The following is a 25,256-nucleotide window of genomic DNA, read 5'->3' as shown; positions in this document are numbered from 1 at the left end:
CCCCGCCGCGGCCCTCTCCCACAACCATGTCGCCACTGGCGGCCTGAGAAGCCCCCCGCCCCACCCCGGCCCGGTCAGTGCGAGGGAGCCCTTCGGTGCTCGCCCGAACAGCCTTGCCAGGGCTCAGCTGCCGAGCGTGAGCTAGCCTCCAGGCGGGGCTCTTCGACCCGGGCCTCCGCAGCGACCCCCGCCCTCCCTGGTAGGGCCTCCCCCTGTCACTCGGAGGGCTGCGAGGGGCAGGGAGCCAGGCCCAACCCTCTGCCCCCTGCAGGGCCCTGCCCGGCGCCCGCCCCTTAGGGGCTGGGTCTCCCCCCAACTCACCCTCCCTCTTCCTCGACGGGCGGGGTCTGCTCTGAGCCTGCGCCGCTAGTGCAGCCGAGTCTGCCTCGTAGAGGCGGAGCCAGCACGCCCAGGCCACGCCCAGACCACGCCCCCACGCGCCGCCGACTGTTTTCTTACAAACTCGCCACACTGTAGCACAGCCGCCTTGCCCGGCGGGCGACCCCACGGCGCCACGCCTATTCGGCCCGCACAGCCAATGACTGCGCGTCACCGGGGAGGTTTCAGGTTCCAGAAGGGGCGGTGCCTTTCCTGATTGGTCAGCGCACAACGACCGGTGGCCCTCCGGCAATGGCGGGGGTTTCGGTTTTCAAACTTGCAGGGCGGGCGGGAAAGGCGGCAGATTTAACTGACCCAGGGGAGAAAGGTCAAGAGCGGCGTTGCGCGGGCTGCTCCGGGACCTCAGCGCCTCCGGAGGGAGGGAAACTAGGGTTGGGGCTGCCCAGTAGGGTTCCACCGTTCGGGCATGCGATAAGCATTTATTAGCTTTAACTGGGCATACAGCGCTTTATTTCATTCATTCATTCATTTACTGTGTGCGGGGACCGTTCTGAGCTCTGGGCAGCACACATTCAAGCAACTAAATCATTTTAGCTAGCATTAAGCACCGGGATGAAAACAGATCAGGGAAACGGGAGTGAGTGAGGATGAAATCGTGCTTCCTGGCTGGGAGGGAGGCGAATCTGCCATGTGGGCTCGCATGGAGAGGGGTGCAGAGACCTTCATTCAGGGTTTACTGCGCACCTCCTGGAGGCGCCCGACTGGAGTCAGGCGGCCCCTGCTGCAGGAAGCCTACAGTCAAGGCAGGCCGAAGACAATAGTTAAATCTTTGCAGAAAGCTAGAGAGCCTATAAACCAGGAAAATTGATAGTACCTTAGGAAAAGGAGGCTGTTAAAATAGGGAGGACCTCGCCTGCTTGAAGAGGTGACCTTTGATTTGAAACCAGAGATGGAGGGAGGGAAGGAAAAGCATGCCAGATGAAGGGCACTGCAGATGCAAAGGCCCTGCGGTGAGAGTGTGCTGGTGTGGTTCAGAAAGGGACAGTGCAAGGTGAAGGCAGGCCAGCCGGGAGTGGGGACCACGTGCAGACCGACAGTGGGCTGCGGTGAACACTTGACTTGTACTTTTATCAAATGGAACCAGAGAGGAGGGTTCCAAGAGGAGGAGCCTTGATCTGACTTAGAAATTAGCAGTTTCCGGCTGGAAGATGGGGTGATAGTTAAAGGTGCTAGACTCCCATATGGCTGACCATGGTTCAAGCCCCGGTCCTGGTGGCTTGCTTTCTTTCTCTCTGTTTCTCTTTTTCTGATCAAACTGCAAAATAATAATAATAAATAAATAAAATTTAAACAAAATAATTCTTAGGGAAAAAAAAAAAGTTAGCAGTTTCTCCCTCTGGCTCCTATGATGAAACAGACTACTGGGGACTTAAAGGCAGAAACAGAGGGACTGGAGTGGGAGCAAACCCCCTGGCCCAGTGAGCGATGAAAGGAACCAAGGAATGGTTATGTACCGTGTGCCCCCAGGGCTGTCCTTCAGGGCTGTCCCTGGCATCCCCAGTTCCCAGCCAAGACTCAAATGCACAGTGGCTAGATTCATCTTTATTTTTTTAATACAATTTTATTTATTATTATCATTATTATTTTAATTCATCAGAGAGAGACAAACAGAAAGGGAAAGTCAGAAAGCAAGCCACCATGTCCGAGAATCGAACCACGGCCAACCATGTGGGAGTCCAACACCTTAACCACCATGCCATCTGCCGGCCCCTAGATTCATCTTTTTAGTGACACCCTAAAGCACAGAGTGGGCCAGTCGGGCCTCTGGACTTAGCAGCTTTGTAAGAGGGGCCCCCACACCCAGTAAGGCAGATCACTGCAAGAAGGCACATATGAGGGGGGGGCTGCAAGCCCCTCTTCTGTTTTCTTCATATAAATCCCAGGAGAGGAGGCAGTTCCAGGGGTGAGGGAGGTAGGGAGACCGTTTCTCCCAGACAAATGGGTAGAGGAGTGGCGTGGAGGGGCCAGGAGGTAGGAACTGAGGAAGAGACTGCTATGCCAGGGGCCAGTCCCCCCCACACCCGCACACACACTCGCTCCAGCTTCCCGCCCTCTCTCTACAATCTGCAGCAGGGGCCCTTGGAGATGAAGGCCCCAGGTTCAAGTCCCCACCTTCTCCCTTCTAGCTGGTTCGAAGTTGGTAATCTGCAGGAAAACAGTGTGAGAGGCCATATTAGAAGTAAGGACCCAGGAAGGCGGGACAGAGTTCCCCCAAACCAGTACCTGCCCCCCGCCCTGCTTGTGAGCAGCCTCCAGAGTATTTAGCAAAGCTGAGGATGGGGTGAAACACAGGGGCTATAACCATAGCAACGAGCCTGTTTCCAGGCATCACAGGTTGCTTTATTTTATTTTTAAGAGGTTTGTGCCTTGGGGGACCAGCAGGTGGCATGGTGGTTAAGGCACTGGACACTCCCACGTAGCTAACCACAGTTCGAGTCCCAGACCTGGTGGCTTGCTGTCTCATTCCCCCAACTCCTTTCTCTGTGTCTCTCTCTGGTCAAATTTTAAAAATAAGTGAATTGATAAATAAAATTAAATATTTTTTAAAAAAAGAAGGTTTGTGCCTCTCCTGCACTCACAGGAGAGAGAGAGGCAGTGAGAGGGAAAGCGAGAAATCACCCCCCGGGGGGGATGGCCACACCTCAATCCCGTCTCCTCCATTCTCATCCCAGGTTCTCGGGCACACATGCACACGTGCCCGACATGATTTCCAAGCCACTGGGTCCGGGACTAGAACCACGGTCAGCCATGTGGGAGCTCAGAGACATAAGCACTATGCCATCTGCTGGACGCCAGAGTTGCTATTTGTACAGCCCCCTGTGGGCACCTGACGCCCTCCTCAGACCTGGCAGCTGCCCCCACGGTAAAGACATGCAAACAGAGCCTGGGGTGACGAGACTGGGGGGCAGTTCCAGAAGGTGAGGCTGCCTTACCGCCGCTCTGAGTGATATAGCGAACCCACGGCAGGGCCTGGTAACCGCTTTTCTCAATGATCTTCATGTAGCGGACCTGGAAAGGAATGAAAAGAGGTGGCGGGAACCAGCAGTTAGCGTAATGGCTATGTCGCTGGACTCCCATGTGGTCGACCGCGGTTCGCGTCTCGGACCTGGTGGCTTAAATCTCACGCCAGGCGCGTGTGCGTGCATGCCCAAGATCCCGAGAGGAGAATGGAGGAGAAGGGTCTGCGGCGTGACCATCCCCCCTGGGGGGTGATTTCTCGCTTTCTGTCTCTATGTCTCTCTGTCTGTCTGGCGAGCGCACGCACCCTATGGCGAAAACCTCTCCAAAAAAAAAAAAAGAAAAGAAAAGAGGTGGCCCTGGCTTAGGGGAAGAGGTGGCCCGGGCCGTGAGGATATGGGTGACCTGAGCTTAAGAGAAAATATGGGGGAAGAGGGGTCCTTCAGAAAGCTAATGGAAAATGCATAGTATTTTTAAAACTGGGGGAGAAGGGATTATAGTGTGGCCATCCTCCTTGGGGGGTGATTTCTCACTTTCTGTCTCTCTGTTCTATCTCTGTCTTTCGAGTGCATGCACCCAATAGCAAAAACTTCTCAAAAAAAAAAATAATAATAATAAAGAAATAAGAAATAAAAAACTGGGGCTCACAAGTGGCATGGTGGTTAAGGTGTTGGATTCTCACATGGCTGACAGTGGTTCAAGTCCTGGACCTGGCTGCTTGCTTTCTCATTTCCCCTTTCTCTGTCTCTGTCTTGTCGAATTAAAAAATAATAATAATAACAACAAATGGAATTAAACAAGTACATTATTTCTAAAAACTGCATGGATTTCAAAAATGTTTTGTAGCAAAATAAAGCCATACTTTCTTTTCTTTTTAAATTTGCTATAGGGTGCTTGTGTTTGCTGGAGAGAGACAGAGAAACAGAGAAAGTGAGAAATCACCCCCCAGGGGGGATGGCCGCACCATAATCCCTTCTCCTCCATTCTCCTCTCAGGATCTTGGGCACGCACGCACATGCACCCGGCATGAGTTTAAGCCACCGGGTCTAGGACGTGAACCGCGGTCGACTACGTGGGAGTCCAGCAACATAGTCATTACGTTAACTGCTGGTCCCTCAATTTTATTCATTCATACATTTATTTTAATTTGACCAGAGAGAGACAAACACAGAGAGAGAGAGAGAGAGAGAGAGAAAGCAAGCAGAGGGAAAGTAGGAAAGCAAGCCACCAGATCTGGGATTCGAACCCGTGGTCGGCCAGGGGGGAATATCCAGCGCCTCAACCACCACGCCACCTGCTGGTCCCTGTACTTTTTTTTTAAAAAAGAATTATTTATTTATTTTTATTATTATTTTTTAAAGAATTATTTTATTGCATTTTATTTCTTTTGATTTGTGCAAAGAGGGACAGAGAGAGACAGAGAGTGAGAAAGAGAGGGAACGTGAGAAAGCAAGCCACCAAGTCCGGGACTCGAATCATGCCCATACATGTGGGAGTCCAGCGCCGTAACCACCACACCACAGGCCGGCCCCTGTTATTATTACTATTCTTTTAATTTGACCAGAGAGACAGAGAAAGAGAGAGGGACAGTGAGAAAGCAATCCTCCAGGGCTAGGATTTGAATGGCAGGCAGCCAAGAGGGAGTCTGGCACCCAAATCACCCTCTGGCCCCTGAAGTTATCCTTTTATTTTTAAAAAAGGATTTATTTATTTATTTAATTCAGTTTTTGTTGTTGTTGTTTGTTTGTTTGTTTTGATTTGTTTTGCTTTTAATTTGACTAGACAGACAGAGAGAAAGAAAGGAAAACCGAGAAAGCAAGCCACCAGGTCCAGGACTCGAACCACAGTCGGCCGTGTGGGAATCCAGCCCCTTTAAACACCACCTCACTTGCCACCCCCCGCCAAAGTTGTACTTTTTTTTTTTTTTTTTTTTTCCAGAGAGATTGGAACTGTTTATTATGCTGGTGGGCACAGAGGAGTTAACACTCTAAATCTCTGGCCCAAAGTTGTACTTTTTAAGAGAAAAGGGTGACACAGACCAAGTGAGAGGTGGAGAGTGAGGGACCCCAAGTGACTTGAGCCAAGGGACAAGAGAGAAGGAAGCCCAAAAGTCAAGAGAGGAGCCTTTCTTACCTGGATGCCAGAGACAGTGAAATAGGGGATCTCGAACTTGACCCCGATGGGGGGCCGGCCCTCCACCTCCTCCTTCTCCACGCTGGGGAGGCCAAAGTGGGCTCGCATCAGGTACTCCTTGCCCCCCTGAGGGCACATGGGGGTGTCAGACATGTTGGGAACCCCCGCTCACCCCAGACCGTCCTCACAACAGCTCCCAGAGGGTGTGCTGTCAACCCGTGTCACAGACGAGAAGGTAAAGTCTCCTGGCTGAGACTCAGGGGCTGTGCTGACTACCTAACCACTCGGGGGTTTCTGCTGACCATCTCCGGTCCCTGAACACCCTCCCCACGGCGATGGGCAGACCAGACCTTCCAGTAGCCCAAAGATGTAGGTGGGAACATTCCGCCTTGTTCTTTACTTTCTAAGAGATTTTTTTTGGCAATAGGGCACGTGTGCTCGCTGGAGAGAGAGAGATAGAGAAACAGAAAGCAAGAAATCACCCCCCCAGGGGGGATGGCCACACTGCAATCCCTTCTCCTCCATTCTCCTCTCGGGATCTGGGGCACGCACGCACATGCGCCTGGCATGAGTTTAAGCCACCGGGTCTGGGACTTGAACCACAGTCAACTACCTGGGAGTTCAGCGACATAGCCATGACGCCAGCTGCTGGTCCCTGACATCTTGCCTGGTTCATAGACAGTCAAACCGAGCCTCCATGGGGAAAATGAGTTTCCTAAGCCTGCCCAGCTCAGAAAGGTACAAGTGAGGATTTGAACCCAGGACTAGTTTCCTCATGATATTTGGGGGCAAGCAGCACTTCCACCTGCTCCCCTGTGAGGAGCCTCAATTTGCCTGTCTGTGAAGAACTGCCCTGGGGACCAGCAGATGCTGTAACAGCTATGTCGGTTGCTGGACTCCTATGTAGTCAATTGCGGTTCGAGTCCCGGACCCGGTGCCTTAAACTGATGTAGGGTGTGTGTGCGTGCGTGCCCAAGATCCCGAGAGGAGAATGGAGGAGAAGGGATTGCGGCATGGCCATCTCCCCTGGGGGGTGATTTCTCGCTTTCTGTCTCTCTGTCTCTCTCTATTCTCTGTCTGGTGAGCACATGCGCCCTATAGCAAAAACCTCTCCAAAAAAAAAAAGACTGCCCCGGACCTTTAACGTCCCAAAGGATAATCATATGCACGCACGCCTGGGTCTCTGATTTATTCTCGACTTTGTCCCCACGAGGCCTGGGCAGGTCAGTCACTCCCCTAGACCATGTTGGTCCCCACCAAGGTCCCCCCGTCCCCAGCACTCACCGGGAAGGATTTAATACTCCAAATAACGACGTTTCTCTCGGGCACGTACTTGGCGCTGCCCACGCTGGTCTTGAAGCGCGGGGAGTCGGCGTCACTGGGCACGGGCACCGCTATTTCCACGCCGTTGGCCACCGACTGCTTCTTAAACTGCCCCTTGGCCTGTGGGAGACAGGGACAGGGCATGGCAAAATTCCCTCTCGGGCCAGCTGGTGCCGTGGAGGTTAAGGTGGCCAGCTGTGAAGTTCGAGTCCCGGACCCGGTGGCTTAAACTCACGCCGGGCGCGTGTGCGTGCGTGCCCAAGATCCCGAGAGGAGAATGGCGGAGAAGGGATTGCGGCGTGGCCATGCCCCCTGGGGGGTGATTTCTCATTTTCCCTCTCTCTCTATCTCTCTCCATCAAGATCACACATCCCATAGCAAAAACTAAAAACGGGGGCCAGCAGGTGGTGAGGTGGCCAAACTGGTCAAGCTCTCTTTCTGGTCAAAGTAAAATAAAGTTAGTTAAGTAAAAATCTTAGATGTAGTTCAGAGGGATGGCCAGCAGATGGCATGATGGTTGCAGTGTTGGATTCCCACAGGGTCCACTGTTGCAAGTCCCAGACCTGAAGCTTGCTCTCTCACTTCCTCTCTCTCTTTCTCTCTGTCTCTCTCTCTGGTGGGGGGGGTCCATGCCCTATACCAAATTTTAGCAAATGTTAATAATGCTAAATAAAATTAGAAAACATAATTCTTTTCTTAATTATGTTATTTCAATTTATTTTATTGGTTTATTTTCATTTTACCAGACAGGTACAGAGAGAAAAAGAGAAAGTGAGAAAGCAAGCCGCCAGGTCCGGGACTCGAACCGCGGTCAGCCATGGGGAAATCCAGTACCCTTAACCACCAAGCCACCTGCCAGCCCAAATAATACTTTTTTAAAAGATTTATTATATTTAACTTTATTTATTTTAATTTGACGAGAAAGGGACAGAGGGAGGAAGAGAGAGAAGTGAAGAAAGCAAACTGCCAGGTCCGGGACTCGAACCACAGTCAGCCATATGGGAGCCCAGCACCCCCTACCACCACACCACCTGCCAGGCCCCAAACTAAATAAATAAATTCTAAGAAAAACCAAAAAACCCTTTCTATTAGAAAGCATGTGAGCTTGTCAGAAATGGGAAAAGAGGGTGGGAGGAAACACCCCCCAGAAAGGGGGTAGCCACACCACAATCCCTTCCCCTTCATTCATCCATCCTGTCCGATGCATACACACATATTCAATGCCCGTTCTGTTTTTCAAACGGACAGGCCTGGGATTTGAACTTCATGGTGAGCAGTGTGGGATCCAGCTCCCTTAACCACTGGGTAATGAAGCTGGCCCTGCTCGGGTCCATCTTATAGGCAGGACGACTGAGGGACAGACAAACAGTCCTGGTAACTGGTCAGATGAGGTTCGAACGGAGGCTGTATTCCCGACCACCCTGCGAGCACCTTGCAGCTGGGCGAATGACCGAGTGAGGATGGACGGGCTAGCTCTCGTGCTGTGTCACCTGGATCAAGCTTGCCTGCTTCTTTTATTTTTTTTTTTAAGATTCTTTTGCCATAGGGCATGTATGTTTACCAGAGAGAGACAATAAGAAATAGAAAGGAAGAAGTCGCCCCCCCCAAGCCCAGGAGGATGGCCATGCCGCCATCCCCTCCCTTCCATTATCCTCTAAGGCTTTTGGGCACACATGTACCTAATGTGTTTTTCAAGCCAGTGTGTCTGGGACTTGAACCGCAGTCAGTCTTGTGGGAATCTAGCACCTTAGCCACCAAGTTACCTGCTGTCTGCATATTTCACCTTTTGGAAACTGCCAGAGTCTGGGCCAGCAGGTGGCATGGAGGTGAAGGCAGGTGGATTCCACATGGCTGACCTTGGTTCAGGTCCCAGACCCGGCAGCTTCAAAATCACACTGGGCATGTGTGTGTGTGCCCAAAATCCCAGGGTGAGAATGGAGGAGATGGCCAACCCTTCTCGTTTTCTGTCTCTATGTCTTTCTCTGATGAGTGCACACACCCTCTTCAGTTAAAAGTAAGAAAGGGGAGGCTGGCAGGTGGTATGGTGGTTAAAGGCACTGGACTCCCACATGACTGACCATGGTTCAAGTCCCGGACCCAGCAGCTTGCTTTCTCACTTTCCTTCTCTCTCTGTGTCTCTCTGGTCAACTTCAAAAACATAAATAAATCGGGACCAGCAGTTAGCGTAATGGCTATGTCACTGAACTCCCATGTAGTTGACCGCAGTTCACATCCCGGATCCAGTGGCTTAAAACTCATGCCGGGTGCGTGTGTGTGCATGCCCAAGATCCCAAGAAGAGAATGGAGAAGGTGTTGTGGCATGGCCATACCCCTGGGGGGTGATTTCTCGTTTTCTGTCTGTCTCTCTCTGTCTGTCTGGCGAGCGCACGCACCCTAAAGCAAAAACCTCTCCCCCCATAAATAAATAAATAAATAAAATTATGACAATGAATAAAATTAGATCATTTCAAAAACGAACAAGTAAATAAAGATAATAAATATATAAATAATCTGCTTAAAAATAAAGTAAGGTGGTATGGCTGTAAAGGGCGTTGGACTTCTACATGGAAGTCCGTGGTTCGAATCCCGGGCCTGGCAGTTTGCTTTCTCACTTTCTCTCTCTCTCTCTCAATTTCTCTCTCTCTCAATTTTTCTATCTCTCTGTTGCTGTGTTCTTCTCTGGCCCAATTAAAATAAATAAATAAAAAGTAAAAAGTAAAAACTAATTATTTTTAAAAGAAAGTCAGTCCGTCAGTAAATAAATGTCCCTGGGGCCCACCTTGACCATGATCTCCACGCGGCTGTGGGAAAACTTCTCAATGACAGACTCGATCCAGATCAGCGGCTTGACCTGCAGACAGAGGGAGGGGAGGGAGGGCGGTGGTAGACACTCTGGGGCCCACTCACAGCCTCCCCACGCGGGACCGCGACCCTGTCACCTGGGTGCTGAGGCGGTAGGACATGAGCTCGAAGTCGCCGTCGGGCGGGATGAAGGAGATGGTCCGGTCGTTGTCGAAGCGCGAGAGCCGCACGCACTGGTGGAACTTCACGTCCTCCAGCTCCACCGACTTGTTCTTGCTGCCTGGAACTCGGAGGGGCGGGAGAGTGACCCCGGGCGTCCCCCAGGGCCCCACCCGCCTTCCCCTCCCGCCACTACCATCCTTCTCCCCACTTGTTTTTGGAGAGGTTTTTTTTTTTTTTTTTTTGCTATAGGGCGCGTGCGCTCACCAGACAGAGAGAGACAGAGAGATAGAAAGCAGGAAATCACCCCCCATGGGGGATGGCCACGCTGCAATCCCTTCTCCTCCATTCTCCTCTCGGGATCTTGGGCACACACGCACACGCGCCCAGCGTGAGTTTAAGCCACCAGGTCCGGGACTCGAACCGCGGTCGACTACGTGGGAGTCCAGCCACATAGCCATTACGCTAACTGCTGGTCCCTCCCCCATTTGTTTTAAAGAGAGATTTTTGCAAAGCTGGCAGGTGGCGTGGTGGGTGGTTAAAGGCGCTGGACTCCCACGTGGCTGACTATAGTTCGAATCCTGGACCTGGCAGGTTGCTTTCTGACTTTTCCCTTCTCTCCCTCTGGAAGAATGAATGCAGATAAACAAGTAGAAATGGATTTCAATTTCAACTTTCTGCACTTGCTAAATACCTTACATAAGAAGCCAGGAAAGTGTTTGGGAGGCCAGCAGATGGTTAAAGATGCTGGACTCCCACGTGGCTGACCGCAGTTTGAGTCTTGGATGGCAGCTTGCTTTCTCATTTTCTCTGTCTCTCTCTTTCTCTGGTCAAATTAAAACAAATAATAATAATAAAGTTAAATAATATCATTCTAAGAAAAAAAAAAAAACACTCCCACCAGACGTGTGTCCATGTGGGTCCAAAATCCAGAGAGGAGGATAGGTAAGGGATTGCAGGGTGGCCATCCGCCCTGGAGGGAGACTTCTTGCTGTCTCTTTCTGTATCTCTCTGGCGACAGCATGAGCCGTATAGCAAAAATCTCTCTTTAAAAAAAAAAGAAAAAAGTGGGGCCGGCAGGTTGCGTGTTCATTAAAGGTGCTGGACTCCCAGGTGGCGACACAATTCAAGTCCCGGATATGGTGGCCTGCTTTCTCACTTTCCTTCTCTCTCTTTCTCTGATCAAACTTGGAACTAAATAAATAAATGTTAAATAAAATCATTCTTTTTTTAAAAAAAGTAAATGCGCTCCATCGGCCACTGCAGTCCCAGTGATGACCAGCAGACGGTGCACGAGTGCTTATTTTAAGCAGGAATTAGCTGGATAATTAGATGGAGCAGGGTCTCCTGTCCCCTGTGCAATCCGAGGAAGGGTCCCCCAGGTTCTTAGGGCCAGTCGGACCAAAGAGCACGCGATCCTTGAGGCCAGCCCCTGTGCACTCCGAGGGAGTCCCCCAGACTCTTACGGCCAGTGAGCTCAAAGAGCACGCGGTCATTGAGGCCCAGCCGCAGCTCCGGCATCCCCGACAGAAACACCTTGAGTTTGATGGTGCCCACGATCTCGCTCAGCAGGACGCTCCCATTGGCGTTGACCTGGGGATGCAGAGGTCTGGGGGTCAAAGGCACAGGGCACCCCCTTTCCTGCTCCCAGGTAGTGGAGGGGGCGGGATGGAAGTGCAGGGGCTCACCAGCAGGTTGACAGACTCTATGACATCAATGAAAACCTCGTTCTTCTTGTACTTGAGACCCTCGGAGCGCCAAGACACGGCGTTGGTGACGGTGGGGGGCACCCGCGACTTCCCGGTCTCCAGCTTGTTGCCCTGTTGCGTGATGTACCTGGCAGGTGGGCAGTGAGGACAAGCAGCTGGACCCAGGACCACCTCCCTGGGCCTCCCTGAGTTCCGACCGCGCGTTGGTCCAGCCCGTGGCCGCCCCGTGGCCCACTCACTCCTGCAGGATCTTGCTGTCCGTGGTCTGCGGGAAACCGAAGTCCATGAGCTCATCCAGAAGCTCGTAGACAATGACGAAGTTGTCTCGGATGCTCTCTTCCTCCAGCTCCTTGAAGTATTCGCAGAACACCTGGGGAGGGCGAGACACACCCCACAGAGGCGTGGCTATGGCCAGAGGGGTCTCCACCCATTGGGCCAGCAACCACCAATCATTGGGCACGCCTGCAGGCCTGGGCTGGGCCGGCAATCCTGAACAAAGCAGGTTCCCAGCGCTGCTGGCGTGGTGGTGAAGTGCTAGGCTTCCACATGTACAACCATGGTTCGAGTCCTGGACCCGATGATTGAAAAATCATGCTGGGCATGTGTGTGTGTGTGTGCCCAAAATACCGAGGGTGGGGCTGTCAGGTGGCATAATTTTAAGGGGCTGGACTTCCACATGGCCAAACTCAGTTTGAGTCCCAGACCTGGCAGCTTGCTTTCTCACTTTTCCTTTCTGTCTGTCTATCCTCGGTCAAATTGTAAAATAATAATAATAATAGGGGCCAGCAGGTGGTGTGGTGGTTAAGGGTGCTAGACTCCAACATGGCTGACTGCGGTTTGAGTCCTGGACCTGCAGCTTGCTCGCACTCTCTCTCTCTGTGTGCATCTCTGGTCAAATTAAAACAAACAAATAAATTTTTTAAATTATTTTTTAATTTGACTAGACAGAGACAGAGACAGAGAGGGAAAGCAAGAAAGCAAGCCACCACCAGGTCTGCAACTTGAACCATGGTCAGCCATGTGGGAGTCTAGCACCCAGTAAAATAATTCTTTAAAAAATGGGACCAGTTAGCATAATGGCTATGTTTTTGGACTCCCATGTAGTTGACCACAGTTCGAGTCCTGGACCTGGTGGCTTAAACTCACACTGGGCATGTGTACGTGCGTGCCCAAGATCCTGAGAGGAGAATGCAGACGGGATTGCAGCGTGGCCATGGGATTTGGACTGGATTGAACATGGTTGACTGCAGTTTGAATCCCAGCCCTGGCAGTTTGAAACACCTGCTGGGTATGTGTGCATGCATGCAAACCCCAAATCCCAGCAGGGTGGGAAAATGGAGGAGGGATTGCGGCAGGATCACAACCCAAGGGGTTGCTTTCTGCCTCTCTTTACTCGTGTCTTTCTCTGACAAGGCCCCTGCCCCTCTGGCAACTAAAAAAAAAAAAAAAAAAAATTCACTAAGAACCTTCTTAGTCATCAGAAATGGGATATAATAAGTGTTCAACAGAGCATCATTATGTGATTATTAGAACTCTCACTAACAGTAACAATAAATGATGAGGACCAGCAGGTGGCATGGTGGTTAAGGCACTGGACTCCTATAGGGCCGACCACAGTTCGAGTCCCAGACCTGACTGCTTGCCTTCTCACTTTCTCTGCTGAGTGCACATGCTCTATAGCTAATTTAAAAATAAAAATAATAACTAATTAAGTAAAATCGTAAATAACTCCTTAAGAAGATAGTCAATGCTGGGGCCAGCAGGGGGCGTGGTGGCTGGGGCAGCTGACTCCCACATGGCTGACCATGTTACAGCTTGCTTTCCCACTTGCGACCAGCAGGTGGCGTGGTGGTTAAGGTGCTGGACACTCCCACATGGCTGATCATGGTTCGAGTCCCATACCTGGCTTGCTTTCTCACTTTCCCTCTTTCTCTCTCTCTCTGTGTATGTCCATCTCTATCTGGTCAAGTTAAAATAAATGAATGAATAAATAAAATAAATAATTCTTTAACAAAGAAAACAGTAAATGTGGGACCAGCAGGTGGGTGTAGTGGTTGAGGTGCTGGCCTCCCATGTGGCCAACTGCTGTTCAAGCCCTGGATCCAGAGGCTTGAAACTCACACCAGGTGTGAGCGTGTGTGTAGCCAAAATCCTGAGAAGAGAATGGCGGAGAAGGGATTGCAGCATGACTGTCCCCTGGGGGGTGATTCTCACTGTCTGTCTCTCTCAGTCTTTGTCCCTCTCTGCAGCGAGTGTCCTGTAGCAAAACTAAAGATGAAACAGGAGTCTACAATGAGCTCCATTAAACTCACACAAACGCAGTTCTGGGCACTTGAACAAACAAAAAGGGGGCGGGGTAAGTATTTCAGGCAGATCACTCCCGCAGGGAATGAGCACATGACCCCAGGTGCAAGTGCGAGGGGAGAGGTGAAGTGACTGCTTCCTCATTCTTCCGTGCCTTCTGTGGTGTGAACACCTCGCCTTGCTGAGGACCGGGTCTGGGACGCGAACCGCGGTCGACTATGTGGGAGTCCAGCGACATAGCCATTGCGCTAACTGCTGGTTCCCTAAATTATTTTAACTTTATTATTGTTATTATTATTATTTTAGTTTGATCAGGCAGAGAGAGAGGGAAAGTGAGAGAGCAAGCCAGCAGGGCCAAGACGTGAACTGTGCTTGGCCATGTGGGAATCCAGCGCCCTTAACCACCATGCCACCTGCTGGTCCCTCATTCATTTATTTTAATTTGACCAGAGAGTGACACATACAGGGAGAGAGAGGGAAAGTGAGAGAGCAAGCCAGCAGGGCCAAGACGTGAACTGTGCTTGGCCATGTGGGAATCCAGAGAACTTAACCACCACGCCACCTGCTGGTCCCAGGCACTGTACAGTTATTCATTTGATTCCTTTACACAACCACCCCGTAAGTGCCATAGGCATAGGAAGACGTGACTTGTTCAAGGCCACGCAGACAGAAACAGGGGAGCTGGGAGGAGGTCTCAGTCCTTCTGGCTCGGATCTGACCCGCCCACTCTGAGACCCCCTGATCCCCTACAGGGAACAATGATCTCACGAGCCTCCACGGAGACGCAGAGATGAGATTCAGCCAAGGGATGCACAGGGAGCTTTCAAACCAGGGACGTCCCGAAGGAAGTGAAGAAAGGTTCCTGATAAGGTTGGAGAGGGGCTCCCGAAACAGGCATGCCAGACAGGTGGACGGACAGCCCAGCCGGCCAATGGGAGGCCGGCACCTACCTCCACCGTCTTGTAGAGGAAGGAGTACACCAGGGAGGCGTTGGCGTTCTTCAGCGTGGTGGCCACCACTGGTGGCGGCGAGGTTAAGGAAAAGGTGCCATTTAGGGGGCGACTCAGTGATACACAGACCCTGAACCCTCCACCCTGTTCCCTACCACCCGCCATCTCTACCCACCACCCCTCACCCAGCCACGATGGCTGTGCTGTGCCACTTCTGTCCTCGGCGCACCCTCTCTGGGCCTGAGTGGCCATCCCTCTCTCTCCTGGGCTGGATACAGTAGAGGTTGCTGTGTTTGATCCACAGGAAGTGGACCCGGCCGTGGCTCAGCAGCGGGGCGAGGGCGCCCTCCTCCTCGCGCTGCATCAGCAGCGGCATGAAGTGGTCGATCTCGCTCATGGGCACGTCGCCCTTGTAATTGCGGCTGATCAGGGGCTGGGGTGGGAGTGGAGAAGACGCGGTCACTGCCAGCATCCGGGAAGGGAACTCGCCATCCCAGGGCACCTGAGTGCCCAAGTCCTTTTTTTTTTTTTTTTTTGTATAAGGCACAAGTATTCACCAGAGAAACAGAGAGAAAGAAACAGAGACAGACAAAGAGACAGAGAAAGAGAGAAATCACCCCCCCGGGGGAAGTGGGCACGCCGCAATCCCTTCTCCTCTATTCTACCTTCTGGGATTTGGGCACGCACACACATGTGCCCGGCGTGAGTTTCAAGTCACTGGGTCCGGGACTCAAACCATGGTAGACCATGTGGGAGTCCAGCAGCATAACTGTTACACCATCTGCTGGCCTTGAATTATGCACTTTTTTTTTTTTAAAGAGATTTTGCTAAAAGGTATGAATGCTCTCAGGAGAGATAGACAGAAAACGAGAAATCGCCCCTTAGTGAGAGTGACCACACTGCAATCCTTCTTCTCTATTTTCCTCTCAGGAGTTCGAGTCCTGGACTTGGTGGCTTGCTTTCTCTCTCTCTCTCTCTCTTATCAAATTAAAATAAATGAATGAATAAATAAAATTAAATAAATAATTCTATTAAAAAAAAAAACCACCCACAAAAAACAGGCTGTACTAACAGCCCAATAGAGCCTCACTGAGCCCCAAACCTTAAAGGCGGGTTGTGGGCCAGCAGGTGGCATAGAGGTTAAAGACACTGGATCCCATATGGCTGACTTCGCTGTTCGAGTCCCGGACCTGATGGCTTGAAAATCATACCAGGGGCATGCTCAGAGTCCTGCGAAGAGGATGGAGGGGAAAGGATTGTGGCATGGCCAACCCCCGGGGAGGTGAGTTCTCACTTTCCCTCTCCTTGTCTCCATCTCTCTGGCCTCCTGCAGGCATTCACATTCTATGGCGAACTAGAAAAAAATAATAGACTGATAGTTTGATGTGACAGGTCGTGGCATGGTGGTTGGGGCAGCTGAATCCCACATGGCCAACTGCATGGTTCAAGTCCCATACCTGGTGCCTTAGGGAACACACAGGTGCTTGTGCGTGAGTGCACAAAATCTCGAAAGGAGAACGAGATGGAGAAGGATTTGCAGTGTGGCCATCCCCCGTGGCGGGGGGAGGTCAGGCGGTACTTTCTTGCTGGCTCTCTCTCTCTCTCTCTCTCTCAAGCCAGTGCATGTGCACTTCGGCAAATTAAAAAATATATAAAGAAAGGGAGACCAGCCGGTGGCATAACGGTTATGTCGCCAGAATCTCACATGGCATGTGTGTGTGTGTGTCCCCAAAATCCTGAGAGGAGAATGGAGGAGAAGGGATTCTGGCATGCCATCCCTCCTCCAGGGGGTGATTTCTCATTTTCTGTCTCTTTGTTTCTTTGGTGAGTGCACGCACCCAATAGCAAAACTCTCTGAAAAAATTAAAAACATATGAAGAAAAGAAGGAATAAAGAAAGGAGGAAAGAAAAGGGGGGGGGCGGTAGGTGGTGTGGTGGTTAAGGGTGCTGGACTCCCACATGGCTGACTACAGTTCGAGTCCTGGACCTGGCAGCTTGCTTTCTCATTTTCTCTCTCTCCCTCTTCTGGTCAAATTAAAATAAATAAATAAATAGTAAAGTTTTAAAAAAGAAGACGAAAGGGAGACAAAGAAAAAAGACCAGCACACGTGCCTTATGACTAGCAAACTGAAAATAATAATGACGATGATAATAAATAGTAACAAGCCAGACAACGGGTCCCTAGGAAGGGACATTTCCAAAGGGGGGTTAGGGCCTCCTGGCGGGCTGTCAGTCTTTCCCAGACATTCATTCTGTGACGCTGGTGGTGAGGGACACAATTTCGGTTTACTGAACGCCTCCTTTTTGCAGCAGGGTGGCTGTGCTAATTAGTTTACACACGAGGAGTTGTATTCATTTTCTTTGGGTGTAGACCTCTGTTATTTCCCGTTTTACATTCGGGGAAACTGAGGCTCAGAAGGACAGATACTACCCCCAGGGACCCGGCCCCTAATTGGAGGAAGCGGGATTAGACGGGATTCTCAAGGATGGGGGGTCCCCACTCCCCGGGGCCTCCCTGCCCTGCGCCAGGCGGGGACTACCCCTCCCTCCCGGAGCGCGGCCCCACCTGTCGGCCCGGCCCGTGGCTCCCAGCCTCACCTTGCCCTTGACGTCGAGAATAAAGACGGCCGAGGCGGACATGGTGGCGGCCGGAGGACCGAGGAGGCGGGGAGGGGACGCCAGGAGGGGACGACGGCGCCGCTTCCTTCTTCCTGCGGAAGCGCCCGCGCCCAGGTGAGCGTCCAGGTGAGCGCGTCTTAAAGGGGAGGCACCAGGTGAGCGGCGCGGTCGGCGGACTGGGCGGGGCGACTGCGGAGGGGACAGCTGAGGCGCCTCGCTTTCCCCTGGCACCCGGGAGAGCGGAGGGGCCGAGGTCCCAGACCCACCGTCCACCCACCCATGCATTCATTCACCCACCCTTCCGTTCATTCATTCACCCGCCCGTGCACTCATCATCCGTCCATCCATCCATCCATGCATTCATTAACCCACCCGTCCATCATCCATCCACCCATCTCTCTATCCATCCATTCATATATCCACTCATTCATTCATCTATCCATTCATGTAGCCATCCGGCCATTCATCCATTCATCCATCCGGTCATCCCTCATTCATGTATCCATCTACCCATTCATGTATTCAATCATTCAGGCATCATCCATTCATATAGCCTTCCATCCAGCCAACTATCCATCCACTCATCCATCCAACCATTCATCCACCCATCTATCCATTCATTCATACATTCATTCATGGATTCATTCAGGCATCCATCCATCTGGGCCTCCATTCATCCAGCCAATTATCCACTCATCCATCCATCCATCGATTCATTCAAGCATCTATCCATCTAGGGATCTATCCATCCCTCCATTCATCCATTCATCCATTTACCCATCCATCCATTGTTTCAGACATCCATCCACCTAGGCATCTATCCATTCATCCACTCATCCATCCATCCATCAATTCATTCAAGCATCCATCCATCTAGGGATCTGTCCATCCCTCCATTCATCCATTCATCCATTCATCCATTTACCCATCCATCCATTGTTTCAGACATCCATCCACCTAGGCATCTATCCATTCATCCACTCATCCACTTATCCATCCATCCATCAATTCATTCAAGCATCCATCCATCTAGGGATCTAGCCATCCATTCATTCATCCACCCATCCATCCACCCATTCATCCACCCATAGATCCATTCATTCATCCACCCATTCATCTACCCACTCATCCACCCATCCATCCACCCACTCATCCACCCATAGATCCATTCATTCATCCACCCATCCATCCACCCACTCATCCACCCATAGATCCATTCATTCATCCACCCATTCATCCAACCACTCATCCACCCATAGATCCATTCATTCATTCACCCACCCATTTATCTTGTTCATCCTCACATCTCACATGCCCAGTAGGAAAGGACTTTATTTTGCTCATGTCTGGGTCCCAGAGCCCGGCATGGAGTGTTCAATATTTGTTCAATTCATCTCTTCTTCATTCATTCGTACACTAAATTTTACTAATTAATTTCTTCTTTCACTCAAAACTCGTTTCACTCAGTGACAGGAATTGTGGATAATAATACCCAGAGCTGTTTTTACGATATTCTTATTCTTCTCATTGATTCATTCTTTCGTTCCAAAAATATTAATTAAGCCCCTATTGTTTGACATCGAGTTGTTGATAGAATGTTGACAAGATAAATGGGCACTTATACATGACTATAATTATTATGATATAATAATATTATTATAACAAATTATTCACTGGGACCAGCAGATGGCGTAGCAGTTGCATTGCTGGACTCCTACATGGCCAACCATGATTCAAGTCTCAGACCTAGGGGGTTCAAAAATATGCTGGGGGGACCAGCAGTTGGCATAATGGCTATGTTGCTGGACTCCCATGTAGTTGACCATGGTTCAAGTCCCGGACCCGGAGGATTAAATTCATGCTAGGCATGTGTGCGTGCGTACCCAGGATCCCAAGAAGAGAATGGAGGACCATTCATCCATCCGGTCATCCCTCATTCATGTATCCATCTACCCATTCATGTATTCAATCATTCAGGCATCATCCATTCATATAGCCTTCCATCCAGCCAACTATCCATCCACTCATCCATCCAACCATTCATCCACCCATCTATCCATTCATTCATACATTCATTCATGGATTCATTCAGGCATCCATCCATCTGGGCCTCCATTCATCCAGCCAATTATCCACTCATCCATCCATCCATCGATTCATTCAAGCATCTATCCATCTAGGGATCTATCCATCCCTCCATTCATCCATTCATCCATTCATCCATTTACCCATCCATCCATTGTTTCAGACATCCATCCACCTAGGCATCTATCCATTCATCCACTCATCCACTCATCCATCCATCCATCAATTCATTCAAGCATCCATCCATCTAGGGATCTGTCCATCCCTCCATTCATCCATTCATCCATTCATCCATTTACCCATCCATCCATTGTTTCAGACATCCATCCACCTAGGCATCTATCCATTCATCCACTCATCCACTTATCCATCCATCCATCAATTCATTCAAGCATCCATCCATCTAGGGATCTAGCCATCCATTCATTCATCCACCCATCCATCCACCCATTCATCCACCCATAGATCCATTCATTCATCCACCCATTCATCTACCCACTCATCCACCCATGATCCATTCATTCATCCACCCATCCATCCACCCACTCATCCACCCATAGATCCATTCATTCATCCACCCATTCATCCAACCACTCATCCACCCATAGATCCATTCATTCATTCACCCACCCATTTATCTTGTTCATCCTCACATCTCACATGCCCAGTAGGAAAGGACTTTATTTTGCTCATGTCTGGGTCCCAGAGCCCGGCATGGAGTGTTCAATATTTGTTCAATTCATCTCTTCTTCATTCATTCGTACACTAAATTTTACTAATTAATTTCTTCTTTCACTCAAAACTCGTTTCACTCAGTGACAGAAATTGTGGATAATAATACCCAGAGCTGTTTTTACGATATTCTTATTCTTCTCATTGATTCATTCTTTCGTTCCAAAAATATTAATTAAGCCCCTATTGTTTGACATCGAGTTGTTGATAGAATGTTGACAAGATAAATGGGCACTTATACATGACTATAATTATTATGATATAATAATATTATTATAACAAATTATTCACTGGGACCAGCAGATGGCGTAGCAGTTGCATTGCTGGACTCCTACATGGCCAACCATGATTCAAGTCTCAGACCTAGGGGGTTCAAAAATATGCTGGGGGGACCAGCAGTTGGCATAATGGCTATGTTGCTGGACTCCCATGTAGTTGACCATGGTTCAAGTCCCGGACCCGGAGGATTAAATTCATGCTAGGCATGTGTGCATGCGTACCCAGGATCCCAAGAAGAGAATGGAGGAGAAGGGATTGCAGCGTAGCCATCCCCCTTGCGGGGTGATTTCTAGCTTTCTGTCTGTCTGTCTTTCTGTCTCTCTCTGTCTTTCTGGCAACTGCATGCACCCTATAGCAAAAACCTCTCAAAAACAAAAGAATTATTTTATTTAACTTTATTTATTTATTTATTTAAATTTGACCAGAGAGGGACAGAGTGAGAGAGAGGGAAAGTGAGAAAGGAAGCTACCAGGTCTGAGACTCACACCACGGTCAGCCACGTGGAAGTCCAACACCCTTAAGTACCACACTACCTGCCGGCCCCAGAAAGGTTATTTTCCTTATTCAATGGGGAAACTGAGGCTCAGAGAGGGTAAGTGACAAGCACAGACTCACCCAGCCAGAAGTGACAGGCCCAGGAGTCCAGCTTTGCAAAACCCAAGATTTTACGCTGTTTCCACCCGAGGAGGCGAGGTCCTTGGTGTTCCTGCCAGTGCCCTGCCCAGAGAAAAGTGAGCCAGGAAGATATAGGAGACCCCGCCCAGCCTGGCCATCACTGAACCTGGGAAGAACCCCTCTCCTGGAGCTCTGAGATGTTTTCAGGCAGTAAACGGAGCCCAGTAGCCTGGGCCCAGTGCCCTGGAATCTGAAACGCAAGGCCTGCTTGGCTGAAAAATTCATGAGCCCAAAAGCTTTCATGGGGTCAGGGAACACAGTGGCTTTGTGTGTCCTGACTCTGCCCGGCCTGCCCGCCTTAGGGGCCACCTCTCCCACCCCCCAGAGGCTGCAGCCTTACCCCAGGTTCGCCTAGATACCTGCAGCTTCCCTGAAGGCCCCTCCCTCTGGACCCACTCTCAGTCCCCTCTGACCACAAAAGAAATCTCTGCAATTCACAGGTCCAGGGCCCTCCCTCACCCTCACTTCTCCCATGGCTCCCTATTGCCCTGGGGATTCTACCTCACACAGTCAGACCGCTAGGGACCTCTGTCCCAGGGTGCCTCTGCTCCAGAGGTACTGACTTTCCTAACTTCAGCTCTTCTCTCTCTCTCTTTCTCTCTCTCCTGGAACTTGGCCCTTCAATGCAGAATGCCTGCCCCTGCTACTTTTTTTTTTTTTTTTTAAAGAATTTTATTAGGGGAACCAGCAGTTAGCGTAATGGCTATGTCGCTGGACTCCCACGTAGTCGACCACGGTTCACGTCCTGGACCCGATGGCTTAAACTCACACCGGGTGCATGTGCATGCGTGCCCAAGATCCCGAGAGGAGAATGGAGGAGAAGGGACTGCGGTGTGGCCATCCCCCCTGGGGGGTGATTTCTCGCTTTCCGTCTGTCTTTCTCTGTCTTTCTGGCGAGCACACGCACCCTGTAGCAAAAACCTCTCAAAAAAAAAAAAAAAGAAAGAAAGAAAAGAAAAGAAAGAAAGAAATGGATAAATGAATGAATAAAATTAAATAAATAATTGTATATATATATTTTTTTAAAAAACAAGACTTATTTTACTTTGGGGGCTGGTAGATGGCGCGGTGGTTAAGGGCACTGGACTCCCTCATGGCCAATCACGGTTTGAGTTCCAGACCTTGTGACTTGCTTTCTCGCTTTCCCTTTCCCTCTCTCTCTCTTTCACTCTGATCGAATTCAAGTAAATAAAGTTTGTTATTTTCCAATTAGACCAGAGAGAGACAGAGAGAGAAAGAGAAAGCAAGAAAGCAAGCCACCAGATTTGGGACTCGAATCGCGGTCGGCCATGTGGGAGTCCAGTGCCCTTAACCACTACGGCCACCTGCCAGGTCCCAATCCCTGTGACATTGTTTGTGCTGAGCTCATGGGGCTGCTCTCCGGGAAGCCCTCTCAGTCCCCCCACCCATGTCTAAGAGCATTCCTCCTCTGCGCTAGGCTGGTACCCTGTGCATTCCCCCTAATGCAACTGTGTTTCCATGTTTTGTTTTGTTTTTTTGTTACCCTGTGCCACCGCCTGGCCCCTTCTTTCTTTCTTTCTTGACTTATTTTGACAGAGGTGGGACCAGCACATGGTGTGGTGGTTGAGGCGCTGGACTCCTACATGGCTGACCCTGGTTCGAGTCCTGCACCTGGTGGCTTGCTTTCTAACTTTCTCTCTCTCCCTCTCTCTCTCTGGTGCATGCGTGTACAAATTAAAAATCATACTGGGGATCAGTGAGTAGCATAGTGGTTAAGGTGCTGGACACTCCCACATGGCCAACCATGGTTCAAGTCCTGGAGCTGGTGGCTGGCTTTCTCATTTTCTCTCTCTCTGTTTCTCTGTGTGTCTCTCTCTGGTCAAATTAAAAAAAGAAAAAAGAGAGAGAGAGAGAATAAATAAATAAATTTAAATAAATAATTTTTAAAAAAGTAATTATACTAATAAATAAAATGATTCTTTTATTTTAAAACACATTTTCGGGCCAGCAGTTGGTATAATGGCTATGTCACTGGACTCCCATGTAGTCAACCTCAGTTCAACTACCAGACCCGGTGGTTTAACCTCATGCCAGGCACATGTGCATGTGTGCCCAAGATCCCAAGAGGAGAATGGAGGAGAAGGGATTACGGCGTGGCCATCCCCCCCGGGGAGGGTGATTTCTCACTTTCTGTCTCTCTGTCTCTCTCCTTCTTTCTTGCCAGAAAAAGGACTCGAACCATGGTCAGCCATGTGGGATTGTCCAGCGTCTTAATCAACATGTCCCCTGTTGGTCCCCAATAAGTAATACTTTTTATCTTTTTTTTTTTTTTTTTTTGGAGAGGTTTTTGCTATAGGGCGCATGCGCTCGCCAGCCAGACAGAGACAGAGAGACAGAAAGCAAGAAACCTCTCAAAACAAACAAAAAATGCTTAAACAGCTTCACAGGACTATGTGACGGTAGGTAAATGGATTAATCACTCTGAGACACTTTCTCCAAAAGATCTTATAAAGATTTAATATAAGCCACATAATACCTTGTCTGAGGCTGAGTAAGCATTTGTTAATAAACACTCTTGCTGCAACCTGCAGGGCCACCCTCCTTTCTTAAACTATTTTGAAAGTTTCCATTTTGAAGTGTAACATATTAAGAAAATTTAGAAGGCAAGTATTTGCAAAATGAACCCAGTTGTGTAACCACAATTGTTTCTAGTCCTCCCCCGCATCTATTTGGGACTGCCAGGCAGTATGCTTCGAAAGGTAACTGCAGATCCATGCTCTGTTATCATAGTTGATTAGTTATGTCTATTATAGACCTTTATAGAAAAAGTGGCCCGATTACTGAGCATAACTGGTTTGTTTTTGAGATTCACTCATGCTGATGCATATAGTGACAATTCATCCCCCCTCCTTTTTTTTGGAGAGGTTTTTGCTATAGGGCACATGTGCTCACCAGAAAGACAGAGAGAGACAGAGAGACAGAAAGTGAGAAATCGCCCCCAGGGGGGATGGCCACACCGCAATCCTTTCTCCTCCATTCTCCTCTCGGGATCTTGGGCATGCACACACACGTGCCTGGCATGAGTTTAAGCCACCGGGTCCAGGACTTGAACCATGATCGACTACATGGGAGTCCAGCGACATAGCCATTACGATAACTGCTGGTCTCATTCTCTTTCGTACAACAAATTCTCAAATAGTTACAATCTGATGAAAAATGGCATTTTCTGATGTCTTCACTCGCACGCAGTGGGCACTCGATAATCATAGTTAATGATGGGGCCAGCAGGTGGCGCGGTGGTTAAGGACACTCCCATATGGGTGACCAGGGTTCAAGTCCAGAACCTGGTGCCACCTGGTGCCTTGTTTTCTCACTTGCCCTCTCTCTCATCAAATTAGAATAAATAAAATTTGATTCATAATTTAAAGAAAATTTCATAATCTAGTTGATGGATAAACCAATTGAATGAATGCAAACAGACCTCTCTTCTCTGTGGGCAGAGAGGGTCTTTGGATGGCCGCGACTGGAAACAAAGGTGGAAGCTCCACCCCTTTCCACCAGACCCCGCCCCCAAGCCCCGCCTCCTCCCGCTCGAGGTTCCCATTGGACGGGGCGCGCGGGGGCTGGCCGGGCGGGGCGGGGCCCGGGCCCGGGGCGGGGCGCTGCAGCCCGCGGGCCGCCTCTGGCCGGGCGCCGCCTGTGCTGAGTTGGGGGGTGGACCTTGCAGGAGGAGGCTCGCTCAGCTCTTGGACACTCGCGCGGGAGCCGCAGGCCGGCTTTGCGCTCGGGCCCCATCGCTGCGCGGAGCCCATGCGCCCTGCTCCAGCCGGGTCGCCCCTAATCTTCTGCCAGGAGCCTCAGCTCCCCCTCCGGCTGATGGGCCGGGACGCACGGCGCATGCTCCGGCTGGGGAGGTCCCGTTATCTGGGTGGCTCAGATAGCGAGCGGGGGAGGGGAGGCGCGGCGAGCGGGGTTCTGCAAAGGGACAGGGCCCCGACCTCCCCAAACCCCACTCCTCTTCCAGACTCCCTTTGTCCACTTCTTCTGACGCACATCCTTCCCTAGAAGTAAACATCCCGGGCTTTTGGTCACATAGGTAAACTGAGGCAAGACTGGGTGGAGAGAAAGCTGGGGTGAAACCCCACCAGATCTGCCTGGCAGCCTCGGA

The 25,256-nt window shown here is 50.4% G+C and overlaps 1 protein-coding gene across 2 annotated transcripts; it reads right to left on the bottom strand.

The window, feature by feature from the left end:
- Window positions 1-2,038: 2,038 nt before the first annotated feature.
- On the bottom strand, window positions 2,039-17,464 carry AP1M2 (adaptor related protein complex 1 subunit mu 2). 2 transcript variants are annotated; one of them, XM_006161536.3, is made up of 12 exons: window positions 17,336-17,464; window positions 15,014-15,170; window positions 14,738-14,805; window positions 11,723-11,853; window positions 11,463-11,610; window positions 11,241-11,367; window positions 9,753-9,901; window positions 9,593-9,664; window positions 6,775-6,933; window positions 5,491-5,616; window positions 3,333-3,408; window positions 2,039-2,544 (listed from the first exon to the last, which is right to left on the bottom strand). In XM_006161536.3, exons 1-12 carry the CDS (start codon window positions 17,375-17,377, stop codon window positions 2,522-2,524), a joined length of 1,278 nt encoding a protein of 425 aa, XP_006161598.1. In that variant the 5' UTR covers window positions 17,378-17,464; the 3' UTR covers window positions 2,039-2,521. The 2 variants fall into 2 exon arrangements, with proteins under 2 accessions (XP_006161598.1, XP_006161599.1); XM_006161537.3 differs by having other exon boundaries at window positions 9,753-9,895.
- Between the last annotated feature and the right edge of the window lie 7,792 nt (window positions 17,465-25,256).

Source organism: Tupaia chinensis, unplaced genomic scaffold (assembly GCF_000334495.1).
Source record: "Tupaia chinensis unplaced genomic scaffold, TupChi_1.0 Scaffold138665_1, whole genome shotgun sequence".
NCBI lineage: Eukaryota > Metazoa > Chordata > Mammalia > Scandentia > Tupaiidae > Tupaia > Tupaia belangeri.
This window is presented reverse-complemented; position numbering and strand designations above follow the sequence as displayed.

Bases quoted from the DNA above. Each gene is read 5' to 3' on its own strand.
- AP1M2 (XM_006161536.3), bottom strand. From the start codon at position 17,377: ATGTCCGCCTCGGCCGTCTTTATTCTCGACGTCAAGGGCAAG. The intron at 11,368-11,462 runs GTGAGCCCCTGC...CTGCATCCCCAG, and splicing joins TAGAGTCTGTCAACCTGCTG to GTCAACGCCAATGGGAGCGT. The intron at 9,665-9,752 runs GTGACAGGGTCG...CTCTGTCTGCAG, and splicing joins CCTACCGCCTCAGCACCCAG to GTCAAGCCGCTGATCTGGAT.